Consider the following 12,412-nt stretch of genomic DNA (forward strand, 5'->3'; position numbering starts at 1 on the left):
ATAAATTATGCAAGTTTTAATTTTCAATTTAAAATGGAAATATTTAAATTCTCAATCTTCAGTTCTCTCTGCCTTTTCCATTCCTTTTTATATCTTCTATCTTCCCTTATAAAAATATCAAAACAAAATTAAAAACACAAATATGATAGATACTGAGAGACTACAATTTGAAATATAAACTTCCCACCATTTTTATTTTCCAAGATTTAAATACATTTGTTTCAAACATCACAAACATTCCATTCCTCCAAACTATTTCTGATTACTACATTATTTATTTCAGTTCACTAGTCAAAGAAATATATTTATAACCAATAAAAATACATTTTGTAAGCTACACAATTCTAACATCTTTATTCCAATCTATTTAGGTACAGTGCATTATTTTTCCACTAGATTTTTATTGAGGGTAAATTAATCTTGGTGTCTTGGCTAATATATAAATCTGTTTAACCAATTTGTAGATTATGTAATAAACCACGTAAATTACCATAGTTTCAGGGCATTCTATTTTTCTGTTTGAATTACTGTTTGTGTTTTAAAATTAACACCTGAAAACTACATGAATTAGTTTTTGATACACAACAGAGTTGGAAGGTACAAAGGGTTACCTAATGTAGATTAATCATGTTTAAAACAGCCTCAAAGTAAACAGTAAGTGCTACATTTTTCACATTCCACATGTATCTTTTTTATACTGTTATACAATTTTTTTTAATAAAAGTAACTTGGATGTAAACATTTAAAAAATTGTTAGGTTAGATTAGAAAACAAAAACAATTAATAAATAAATTTGTTTGTAAGATATCCTTGCTTATTATAACTTGAACTAAGCTTTCATTATATTATAGAATTTGTTTAAATTACTTTGTTAATTAATGCCTGGGTAACAATGTAGTAGCAAACAAATGGAAGAAAAGGTGTGATATTGTAGTTCTGTACCTAATACAAACAGAATGTTTTTGTTTTCTATTTGCAACCTATACATATTAACATCTTAATTCTAAGGTGGGTAAAAATTGGTTAGTAAATTTAAGCTGCACATTTTAATTTATGAATGTTAATCATGAACTTGTGTGTAAAACTACACACACACACACACACACGCATTCTTTTTTTTTTTTCATTGCTGTATCCAAAATACACACACTGGAAAGTTGAACACGCTTAATTTGTCAAGTGTTTGACAGTGGTAATAAAGGTTATTTACATGAAACTGATTATGTGAAATGGGTCTTCTGCATGATATTTTCACTTTTATTTTAAATTACATACTAGAACTGATACTACAGAAACAAGTGAAATAGACTGTTGTAACTTTCAATAAAGAGAACAATACATACACTGTTGTTATAAACATTTTAGATATTTCTATAAAAATACAGGAAAAAACAAAAAGAAGATATTTTTAACTTATTTCTTTGAGTCCTGTAATTGTTTTTGCTCTCAAAGTCTCGATGAAAGTTTCCCCTATTTGTCCTTTATTTACTTTAAATATGCAACTCGGAACACTAAATGTTAGTACACAATAATAAAAAAGCAATGTCCTAAAGGTATAATTTAACCAGCTTTCTAATTAAATTTTAGGGGCATTAAAAGATTTTCTTTATCTAATTGCGACAATCTCAGTGATAGCAAAACATGAAATTCATACAGAATAACAACTAACTTTGAGAATAAGATAACCTCATAATGAAACCAGTAAATTAAACCTTTCTTTTGGTTATAAATGATCCAATGGTCAGTTTTAGAGATAATTATTTACACTTTTAAAGTCAGCACATGGCAGGAGGAGTGTGACATGCTAGTATCAGTTTATGACGTACACTTCATTAACCTGTTCAGTACCGTAGACGAGATAACTCGTCCAATCTGATCGGTAACACAGTGCCACGGACAAGTCAATTCGTTCTCAATAATACCTAACTTCAAGGCTAGATGTCAGCACCATACATGCATTTGACCTATTTACAAATTGTTTCACTTTCGATCCAAAATGGTGTCACGAAAAAAAGTTACAAAGTGAAGAAGCATTAGAGTTGTATTGTAGCAGCTGAAATACTTGGCAGTCGACAAGATGAATAATCACTGTAAATGTTCAATTGATCACTGAGATATGTAACATAATATTGTGTGCAAACCTTCAAAAACTTAAAAAATAATACAGGGTTGCTAAGAGATTCTAAAATGTACAATTCAGAAAAAAGAGAATTACAAGTTTAATCAAGTATAACCTTTGAAATTAAACCAAAAATCTTTAAACTTGGAAATATAAACTATGTTTTGATGTCAAGTTTATTGACATATACCAATAACAAATAGTTTAATTCAATTTTGAATATAATTTTGGAAAAAGGGTCATTCCCTGCACACTTTGACCTACTCATATCTAGACAGTTAAATCCTGTTATCTGTAATCTAAGGAATAGCAGAATAAATTTACTTGAAAACCGAAATGCTGTGTGCTCATTTACATGTAACCAGCTCTTTTTATCACAACTGGTTGTTTCTAAACAAATATTATACATACAAGTTGATAACATATAGATTGTATTTATGTTTATCATAAGCTTTTAATATTTTAGTCTGATACAATATATATTTTTCAGGTATTGTGTGTTTGAAAGAAAATATAATACACTGGAAACTATACACCTTAGTTTCTTTTATCACATAGTCTTGTGTTCTATAAACAACACAGGCCTGTACATTTAAACTTTATAAAAATTGTTTTGGTTTTAATAATGGATTTTCCAAAATTCAGCTGTGTTAAATTTGAAAATAATATTCTTTTTCTGTCACGTAAGAATTTTTTTACTTAAAACAAATTATTATATTTTGTTTACAACAATGAACAGTTTTTATTATAATGTTTGGGTTCCAGAACAATAAGATTACCAAGTTGTGATTAGTCTAGACACAACTGTAGCCAGCAATTGTCAACATTTTAAGCATAACAAAATGCAACCCAATTTTAATCAAAATGATTCACTTATGTGAAAGTACATATGTTTTGTGAAAACTCTATGTGATAGAGAAAAATTGATATCACTTCTGACTTCAGTGTAAAGGAATTACTATATGACATATAAACATTTCAAGCCAATATAACAATTGCAAGCCTATGTAATCTATCTATATGAAGTTGTATACTTCAAAGAACATGTTTTAATAGATCTATTTACAGTAGAGACTGACCTCCTTTAACTTCTCCATGTCTTGTAGATAAAAAGCGATGTAGAATAGTGACAGAAAGGAGTTGAAGAACTGGAACTAAAAATTAAAGTATGTTATAGAAAGGAGAGTTATGACCCAATACATATATAAAAAATGAATTATAGCATGCAACATTCATTAAACACATTAAAAAAGCCCATGCAATGAGCCAAACAACAAAACGATAAAATGTTTTGTCACCCCAGAGAATGTGTTTTGTTTTCATTTAAACTAAAAATTTCACACTTACATCACTGCTTCCTTTTATAGAAAATTAAACTGTTGAAATTACATGTCTATATATATTTTGTTTGAAAATATGTTGTGTGTTAGTAAGATTTAACATAAACCTATGGGAAAACATTCCATCGATAACTAATTTTTTCATTAATTTACATAACTGGTGATACTGATAACAGAGCGGTCTGTATCACAAACATTATATGATTAAAAAAAGGTATATACAGGTTTTGCAAAAACCAAGCAGTAAATAAACTACAATTCCAAAGTTAAGCTGATGCAATATGATCAAATTCATAAAACATTTGCAGGCATTTTATATTAAAAGTATAATTTTTGTTTGAAAACAAAAATATACAATATCATTATGTATGTGAAAACACAAACTCTTATTCTAACTGAGCAGAATGGTTAACAGGTGAAATATTTTATGGAATTAATATCATAATTTGATATTTAATATCATATGAATCTTTACTGGTCACACTTTGAACCAGCTACGAATTACAAAATTTCATTCATGTGTCAAATAAAAAGTTTCATGCAAAAAACAAATACAGGTCTTGTTCCTACATGTACAGAGGAGATCAAAAGGCATGTCATACTTTTCCAGATTCAAAACTTAATTAAACAGCTTTACTAATGAATGTATTTATTACATAACTTAAAGAAAAGTAAAATTTTAATGAATAATTCTAGCTGCAGCTGAAAATTGACCTCAAAACTAGTAAAAAACAAATAGTAAAGTCAAGGAAGAAGGGTAGAAGCCCATATTTTATAGTTTAAAAACTAAAAATACTGAAAAACTTAGGGGTCATATTAACAGAACTATCACAACTCTCAAAGTTTCATATCATAAAAATGTTACAGATAACTGTTAATTACTAAAACTGGAGTCAACACATCTTGAAAGTCAGGGTCTGCCAAAAGTAATTTAATATTTAAAAAATGCTAAAAATAGACTTTACTGAAAGATCTTGTCATATGAATTATTTTTGTCTACAAGGAAGTTTGAATATCTAACTTAATTACCAAACCAGGATAATTATCAACACCCAATGAACCAAATCATGAAAATGACACGTATGCTTGCTATACAATGCCTACCAAATTACAAAACCTTCTCTTTACTGGATTTTGAGTCAACAAACATTTAAAAAGCAAAATTACTCAGGATGAGATCAGATCTTACATAATCATTCACATTAAAATTTACAATAGTTTTATTTAACAAGTCAAAAACTAACTACAAAGCTTTCTGAATGGTCTAAAAACCTTTTTTTTCCAATTATGATTTATTACTTTAATGTCTCTGGATGTGCTTTATTATTTATTCTTAACTTGTGAGAAAAAATACACACCTGTAAAGGAATTGCATAATGGTGAAATATTCACACTAAAAATGCATACCTGTAAAGGTCCAATCTTCACATTGAAAATGAAGTATTAAATGTGTGAGTGTATATATACACACAGATGTTCACTTCATCATGTGTGGCTGTTACGGAATTTTTAATTACGGTTTCATTTCTGCATCAGTTACCAGAGGTACTACGAATGTACAAAAGTGCACAAAGACAGCTACAAGCTATCAACTATTTGTGCAAACTAAACCTGTGCATGCAGACTTTTAAGGAAGCAGTAATGTATGGTAAAAGTTACTGTTGCATGGGTTACATGCAAGCAAGTTTATAAAATCAAAAGATACTAACCACCATAATTTAGACAATAATGTGGTTTGCAAACTCTTCATCCAGTCTACAGTTCTCTGAGGAAACAGAACAAAAACAGACAGATTTCGGCCACACCACATGCTGTCAGATAGAGAAATGTATACTGAAGGAAAAGTTTAAAACAGCTATTATCAAGGTTGTTTATTTTTAGAATCAAACCAATCATGTACATACATAACAAGCATGGTTACAATTTGACAAAGGTTTTCTGATATTTTTATAACATGAAATATTAAAGAATCTAAGAACATGAAACCAATTAACTAATCTTTTGAACAACAGATGAAAGTAACTAGAAATGTTCATGTTTAGAAAATAAAGAACAAATTATTCTAAAGAACACAGCAAAAACCACTAGAATCTGAATACAGTTTGTCAAATTTACAATGCCTAAAAATAAGATACTAAAGTTGTTAAGCAAAAACACCTTTACATAAAGTGGTTGTTTAATACTTTAAAATGACCACATAAATGTACTTATTTGCTTTAATTAATTATGTCTGATGTTTGAAGCTTCAAAACCATTTTTATGTTTCATAGCCAATTTGAAACTTGTATCTCAGAATGGCTGGTACGGTATTAACACTTTCACTGATAAGCAGAGAACGTTTTGACCTTCCTAGGTCATCTTTGGGTACTTAAGTAGATAGGTTGTTGCAGTGTTCTTAAACATTTTTTATACATCAAAGAAACGTTGGCAAACTAACTGGATTCAACAAAAAATGTTCTTTCAAGCTTTGCAAGACAAAACAGATGCAAAACCAAGCAAACCACTTCACACACAAAACCAATAAAGCTTTAGTTAGTTATGGTACTACTTTGGTACAAACCAGAACTAATTTGATAATTAGATGGTTCTGGAAGGTTTCCTCTAGCCTATAGTTTTCTGCAAGGTAAGGCAAACAGCAGAGTTAGTAGCTGTCAGCTGATAATAACAACACATTAGTTAAGTTCACATCAATGGGAAGGAAAGAAACAAAACTGAAACTTACTCTTATTGGCAAAATTCTGCAACAAAATACTCATTCTATTCTACTAGTTGAAAATAAATCTTTGGCATCATTAAAAGTTAACATTCTGTTTAATCAAAAATGAATTTGCAATATTTACTTCTCTTGTAGCAATTAATTCCTTTCCAAGGTTTCTTTCTTTGCCCATCTAAGCACTTGTCTGATTTTTTCTTGTTTACTACATCCTTTTATTTCCCACTTAACTGCCTTTGGCAATGTCTATCTCATGACAATCTCCACCTTTATTAATGTGCCATCTATCCTGGTACTGTGTATAAGCACCTCATTCAGATAATATTATCACATTTTTGAGACTGGTATCATTATAAAAAAACACTTATGGGCAGATCCCAGCCTGTAGCCATAGAATGATGCACACCAAACCACTTGAATCACAATGAGAAGGAAAGCGACACTGAAGAAAACAAATCTCCTCCACCTCAAGAAGACCAAAAGGCAGCATTTGAACCTGAAGAAACAGAATTCATTCACTCTGGAATTATAAACACTCATCCTCATTCCCCAACCATGGGGGGGAAATGTAACTTATACTTGTGCCAGGAATTATGGGACCACTCTGCATTACAATGGATCCTCTTCCATGAACAAACTACTGAACCAAAATTGATAAAAAACTCCCCCTTCTGTATAATCTGATGAAAGTGGTTAAGATAGATACAGAGGGTAGGTAAAAACCAACAGTTGGAGAAAATGTAACGATCATACAAATAATGTGATATAAAAGAATTGGAGAAGTCCACATACCAGCCACAATGCCTGTAGGTCAGCAGCAACGAAAACCTTCAGGTAAAGGTATTGTACAAGAGTCAGGTTTACAAGTGTGTTGAAAAAGGGCATATAATGTAACCTTAATATACCAGATAGGTAACTGTAATGGTTGTTTGAGACCAATAACTAAAAGCGACTTGAGGAATCTGGAAAGTACTGGAGACTCAAAGAACATTTTGTTGTGAGTAGTGAAAGGATAGTTGAGAAGGTCAACTGTGGAAGATGCAAAACCCTTGTCATAGAGTCAGGTCAAGAAATGAGTTACAACTGGCACTTTTGATTGAAGTGGGTTCAACTTCCTATCAATATATTATTGCTGATACATGTGTCATTTCAGTTGATAAATGTTCATTCTGGGGCTAAGAAAAGACTGAGACAGATATATGGCAACCTTGTAAACCATGGTAAACTCTGATGTTGTGTGAAAGACTGCATAACATCTTGAACTTCTGGATAATCAGGTGTACCATGTCAAATCATGACTGCCTCAATAGAAATGACCTAATAAGAAGTGGAAGAGGTGGACTCTCTTGAAGGTGCAGCAGAAGCAAAAAACTAGGACATTGCTGTCAATTTGGTTCCATAAACAGGACCCAACAACAGATTGGAACAAATCATACTTAGTACTCTGGGTAAAATGAACTGGAGAGAAAATACCTAGAGTTGTAATCCTATCATGTGCTGATTGAATGCATCCACTGCCAAACCCCAAAGGTGAGGTACTGGAGACTAAATCAATAGTAGATGGATGTTCCACTGAGACACCAAATCACTATTCAGAGCTGGAAAATGAGACCTAAATTAATAGAACCAGCATCTGTTTATTGGGAGAATCAAGTGCCTCCTCAATGAGAAACACAATCATGGAATTGTCAGAGTGAAGCCAGACTATGAGGCATTGCCTTCTGAAGAGTAAGAAGGACTAAAACATTGTGTATGGAAGTTCTATCATCCATGTGTTGACCCTAGAATTCCTGACATTTGGTATATGTATCCTGTTCCTGAAACTCTGGATGAGGTAATAATAGAGTTTGAGATCAAAGAGTAACCCCACCTAAATAAAATGGGGAATCCAGCGAATCAATGTTTACGATCTCTTGGTTGCAACGAAATCATTAAAAGGATCTCTTGTGCTCTCATTCCAAAGGTATGAGGTATTTAAGTGATGCTCACATTTCCAGAAAAAAAAAGAACAATTCATGTAATGAGAAGGACAGGTAAGTAACAGTACAGCATCCTATTCCATAGTGTGGAGTTGGATGGTAGTCAGATGAGCCCAACTGAAAAATAAAAACTACTCAGACTGATAACATATTGAACTGGAGCAAGATTAAATGTCTCAGTCTTGTAAATAGAAGGCTGTATTCAATGCTTCTGAAAGTAGAATCAGGATGAAATGTTCCAACAGTTGATGAGATAGTATCAACAGTAATAAATCTTCTTTGGAATAATATGTGCACAGTGCAATGGAATGGAGGTAATGAGAAAAAGCTTGTATGGTATGGTCGAAGCCGATGTGAGTCCAAAGGTAAAAACCTGGAGCTGTGGTACTTGACACTCGGGCACAAAAAACACCAATAGTGATGGGAGACCATCACTATGGCAATGTGCAGCTGGGAGCCAACTACAATGAACTTGGATACCCACAATCCTAGTAAAAAAAATGTCAACTCAAATTGAGGAATGAGTAACCTGGGAACCATGGAGAATCTAGGTATTGATAATGATCAATAACTGGACACCAAATTTCTGTTTTTTAGGCCCGATACTGATAACAATAAAACTTCAGAAGAACTAGCACAACTTTCTCACTACCTCCAGATCAACCAAACTCTGAGAGTCCTAGAACAAAGTTCCAAATCCTAAGAATCTGCAGGAGATGCAAACCCAACAGGTTGAATGGATAATAGTAGTGAAGATGAGAAATGAATGCCTAATCCTGACTCAAGGCCCTGCAGTGCTATTTGATCTATGGTTAAGGTTACCACATATCCAGAAATTGTTAGTGTGAGTTCCCACAAACCCTGAAGGTATACAATAATCACTGACATCACTGGTGGTGATCAGACTGAGCAGCAGAACTCTGGATATAGGAAGAATTTATTCTGGGTATCAGTGTATTGTGGGCTGATGTTGAGGCCCAAGAGTAGGGGCAAGAATATGATCCCCTGTAAAAGCTGATGAAATTGTAGATGCCAAAGAAAACAAGTAAATTTTAGAAGTCGACATCTGAACCAATATGCATGCTAACAATGGTTCCACCTTGTCACCATTGATGTTGGTGATCCTAAGAGTCTTCCAACAAACTGTAATGTAACAAAAACATGATGATGGGTTTTAGAGTTCTATGTCCATAGACTTGCTTTGTCCCATCAGGATACATTAATCTGTTCAGAAAAATTACAAATTACACTTTAGGACTACAAAATCTAAGGATCAGATGTATTAGTTGAGAATTGGAAAATACTTCCACCTGGTGGTGGTAGGATAAATCATGAAGGTTTGACATATGTGTTTGATCAGACAAAACCATCCCTTCATATAACTGAGAAGTAAATCTCCCAGAATAAATCACAAAGGTGCTCCCCAAACCTTTCAGCCATCAAGTAAAGTGTGGTCTCAAAAGTAGCTTATAAAAGACCTAAAATATCATTCTCTTGATGAACCAAAATGAAGATATAAATAAAAAACAGCTTATATCAAAATGGCCTCTTTTTTATTATTATTATTTATTTACGACTCTGTTGACTACCACTGGTTGAAACAATATTTAGTCAAGTTTATTTTATTAGAACAAAGCAACATCAGGTTATCTGAATGAGATAGTTACATACACCACCAGAACAGAGGGCACAATAACATAGGTGGAGAGTATCACAAGACAAATATCATCAACGAAAAATAATTGAGGTGTAAAACACTGGAGCGAGTAGGAGAAAAATCAGACCAATGTTTATAAGTGAGTGGAGGTGAGTATGTTTTCAAACTATATTATATGTGCCATATTCAATACAAAGGTACCACATTTAAATACAACTATAAAAGCACAATAACTTGATTATGTATGAGCATTTATGATTAGATAGACTTAAAATAACAGATTAATCATATACTATGATTAAAATGAATAATGTTACCACAATAATCAACTAGTCAAAATTATTTTAAATTATTTTTGTTTTTGATTATTCCAACTATTAAAGTGAGTATAATGAATTAGTTGAATGTAAGTAATTAACAAGCTTAACGATTATCAATTACCATATTCCACTATTCATCCAGCTATACGTACAACCATGTAAAACCTTTAGAAGTAAATCTGTCAACACATAAATAAATTGTTGTATGCTTGTAACAGTAAATATAAAAATAACTAACTGAAAAATAAAACATACAAGTAAACAGACAAATAGATGACAGATGCTAAGAGCACTGTTTGAAATCAGTTTGAACATGTACAAGCATACATTGTGAGGAGTGGAATAAGATCAAATGAAATAGAGTTTTATTGATAGAGCAGCAAGTTTGGGTATGGAGTCTAGAATGAATGGGTTACTACACTTGAAAGAACATCATACAACATAGATGCACAACACACGTATTTATTTAAATGCGAGTTTATAACTTAACAAATATTAAATTAACCAAATACAATAGTAAGGACTGCGCACAATACAGTAATTACAATACTTTTCAACAGCTGTAAAGGATTTTTATGCCACATGTATTTTGAAGTTCTTATACTTTGAAAACTCTCAACCCTAGTCACAAGCTCTTACTCACTGGTAGCAGACAATAGCAAAATAAAACTTTAATAGTAATTTCTGTTGTAATATTCCATTCATGTTGCTTACATGGCTTAATATAAAAAAAATTCTTAACAGTATAAAGCTAATACAAAATGGATTCCAAAATTACTGGATATACAAGAGTGGGGGTGTTGGTTTGAGGGTGACTGATATACAACAGCATCATTCTCCGTGGATACACAAGAGTGGGGGTGTTGGTTCGAGAGTGACTGGTATACAACAGCATTCTCCGTGGATACACAAGAGTGGGGGTGTTGGTTCGAGAGTGACTGGTATACAACAGCATCATTCTCCGTGGATACACAAAAGTGGGAGGTGTTGGTTCGAGAGTGACTGGTATACAACAGCATCATTCTCCGTGGATACACAAGAGTGGGGGTGTTGGTTCGAGAGTGACTGATACAACAGCATCATTCTCCGTGGATACACAAGAGTGGGGGTGTTGGTTTGAGAGTGACTGATATACATACTTGTAAAGTCACAATATTATCTCCATCACTCACTTGTACAGATGGTTTTTAGTTTCTTCTGGATGTCTGTTTTCTACTAAGTTACTGTTCTGTCTTAATTATTATTTAAGTGGTGATAGACCATTGAGGAAATTAAAGATACAGTATATTTATACATGTGAGGCTATCTGCATATTATTATACTCATTGAGTTTCCTGCATTTACTAGTCATCTTACAAGAGCAGTTTGAAAGCTTTAAATTTACTTGAGTTAAACATTAGCAACCAAATTTGCAGTTGATCATAAATTGTAGAATCTGCAATTTGAATACAGATAATAATTAGACTACTCACATATTATTATTTATAGGTTTTTGAATTTAATACACATGAAACTGGATAACAGAACAAAATGTAATATATATAGCACACTGGAAGGTCACAACACTGAAATACAAGACTGAAAACTTGGAATATATTTAAATTATGTACAGAAACAGAAAACAAGAATTTGTGACTAAAAGAACATTGCTTTTCACAAGATTCTTGAAAGTTAGTTATAATGTAACATCAATGATCACGTCTGGATAAGTACCGAATTATATTTATATATATAAAACTATAATCCTTGAAAAATTATATTACACTTTCAAGTCCAGCTTACCTTTATCATTTAGCCAGTGAGCTATGCGATAATATACAGAGTCAAGTACATTGATGACTAGTGCCAAGAGTACCTTGGGAACAAAAGTCAACCAAAATGGATAATCTAGCTGTTTTATCTTCTTGTCCCACCACGTCTAATAACCAACATACAAAAGTTCAGATATATACATATATAAATAAATTAATTTAAACAACATGAAATTCTTAAGCAAAAACTTTAATTACTTACTGGAACCATGTCCTTAACACCTTAGCTAATATACTAATTCTTAGTCTATGGAAATGTCTGATTTAGAAATTTTCTGAAAAGATACATAAAGAATTATCTGTTTTTATGTTCCTTAAGTCAACAGTACTCACCACTAGCTCTTAGGCCATTTTTATCTGGCATACGTTGCATCTCTAGGCTAACTATGATTTGCCTAATCATTTCAAGCCTTTGAGTTTTTTTAATGTACTGACTGAGAAACAGGTTTTTGTGTGATGGCTTAAAAATGTTT

The 12,412-nt window shown here is 32.1% G+C and overlaps 1 protein-coding gene across 1 annotated transcript in view; it reads right to left on the minus strand.

Moving 5' to 3' along the window:
- Positions 1-12,412, minus strand: part of LOC143238414 (anoctamin-10-like) — a 72,831-nt gene that overhangs the window by 19,860 nt on the left and 40,559 nt on the right. The window contains exons 9-11 of the mRNA XM_076478620.1: positions 11,911-12,046; positions 6,020-6,075; positions 3,199-3,273 (exon numbers count right to left, since the gene is read on the minus strand). Coding sequence (XP_076334735.1) covers positions 3,199-3,273; positions 6,020-6,075; positions 11,911-12,046 — 267 coding nt within the window. The remainder of the gene's footprint in view (positions 1-3,198; positions 3,274-6,019; positions 6,076-11,910; positions 12,047-12,412) is intronic.

This window comes from Tachypleus tridentatus, chromosome 13 (genome assembly GCF_004210375.1).
Source record: "Tachypleus tridentatus isolate NWPU-2018 chromosome 13, ASM421037v1, whole genome shotgun sequence".
NCBI lineage: Eukaryota > Metazoa > Arthropoda > Merostomata > Xiphosura > Limulidae > Tachypleus > Tachypleus tridentatus.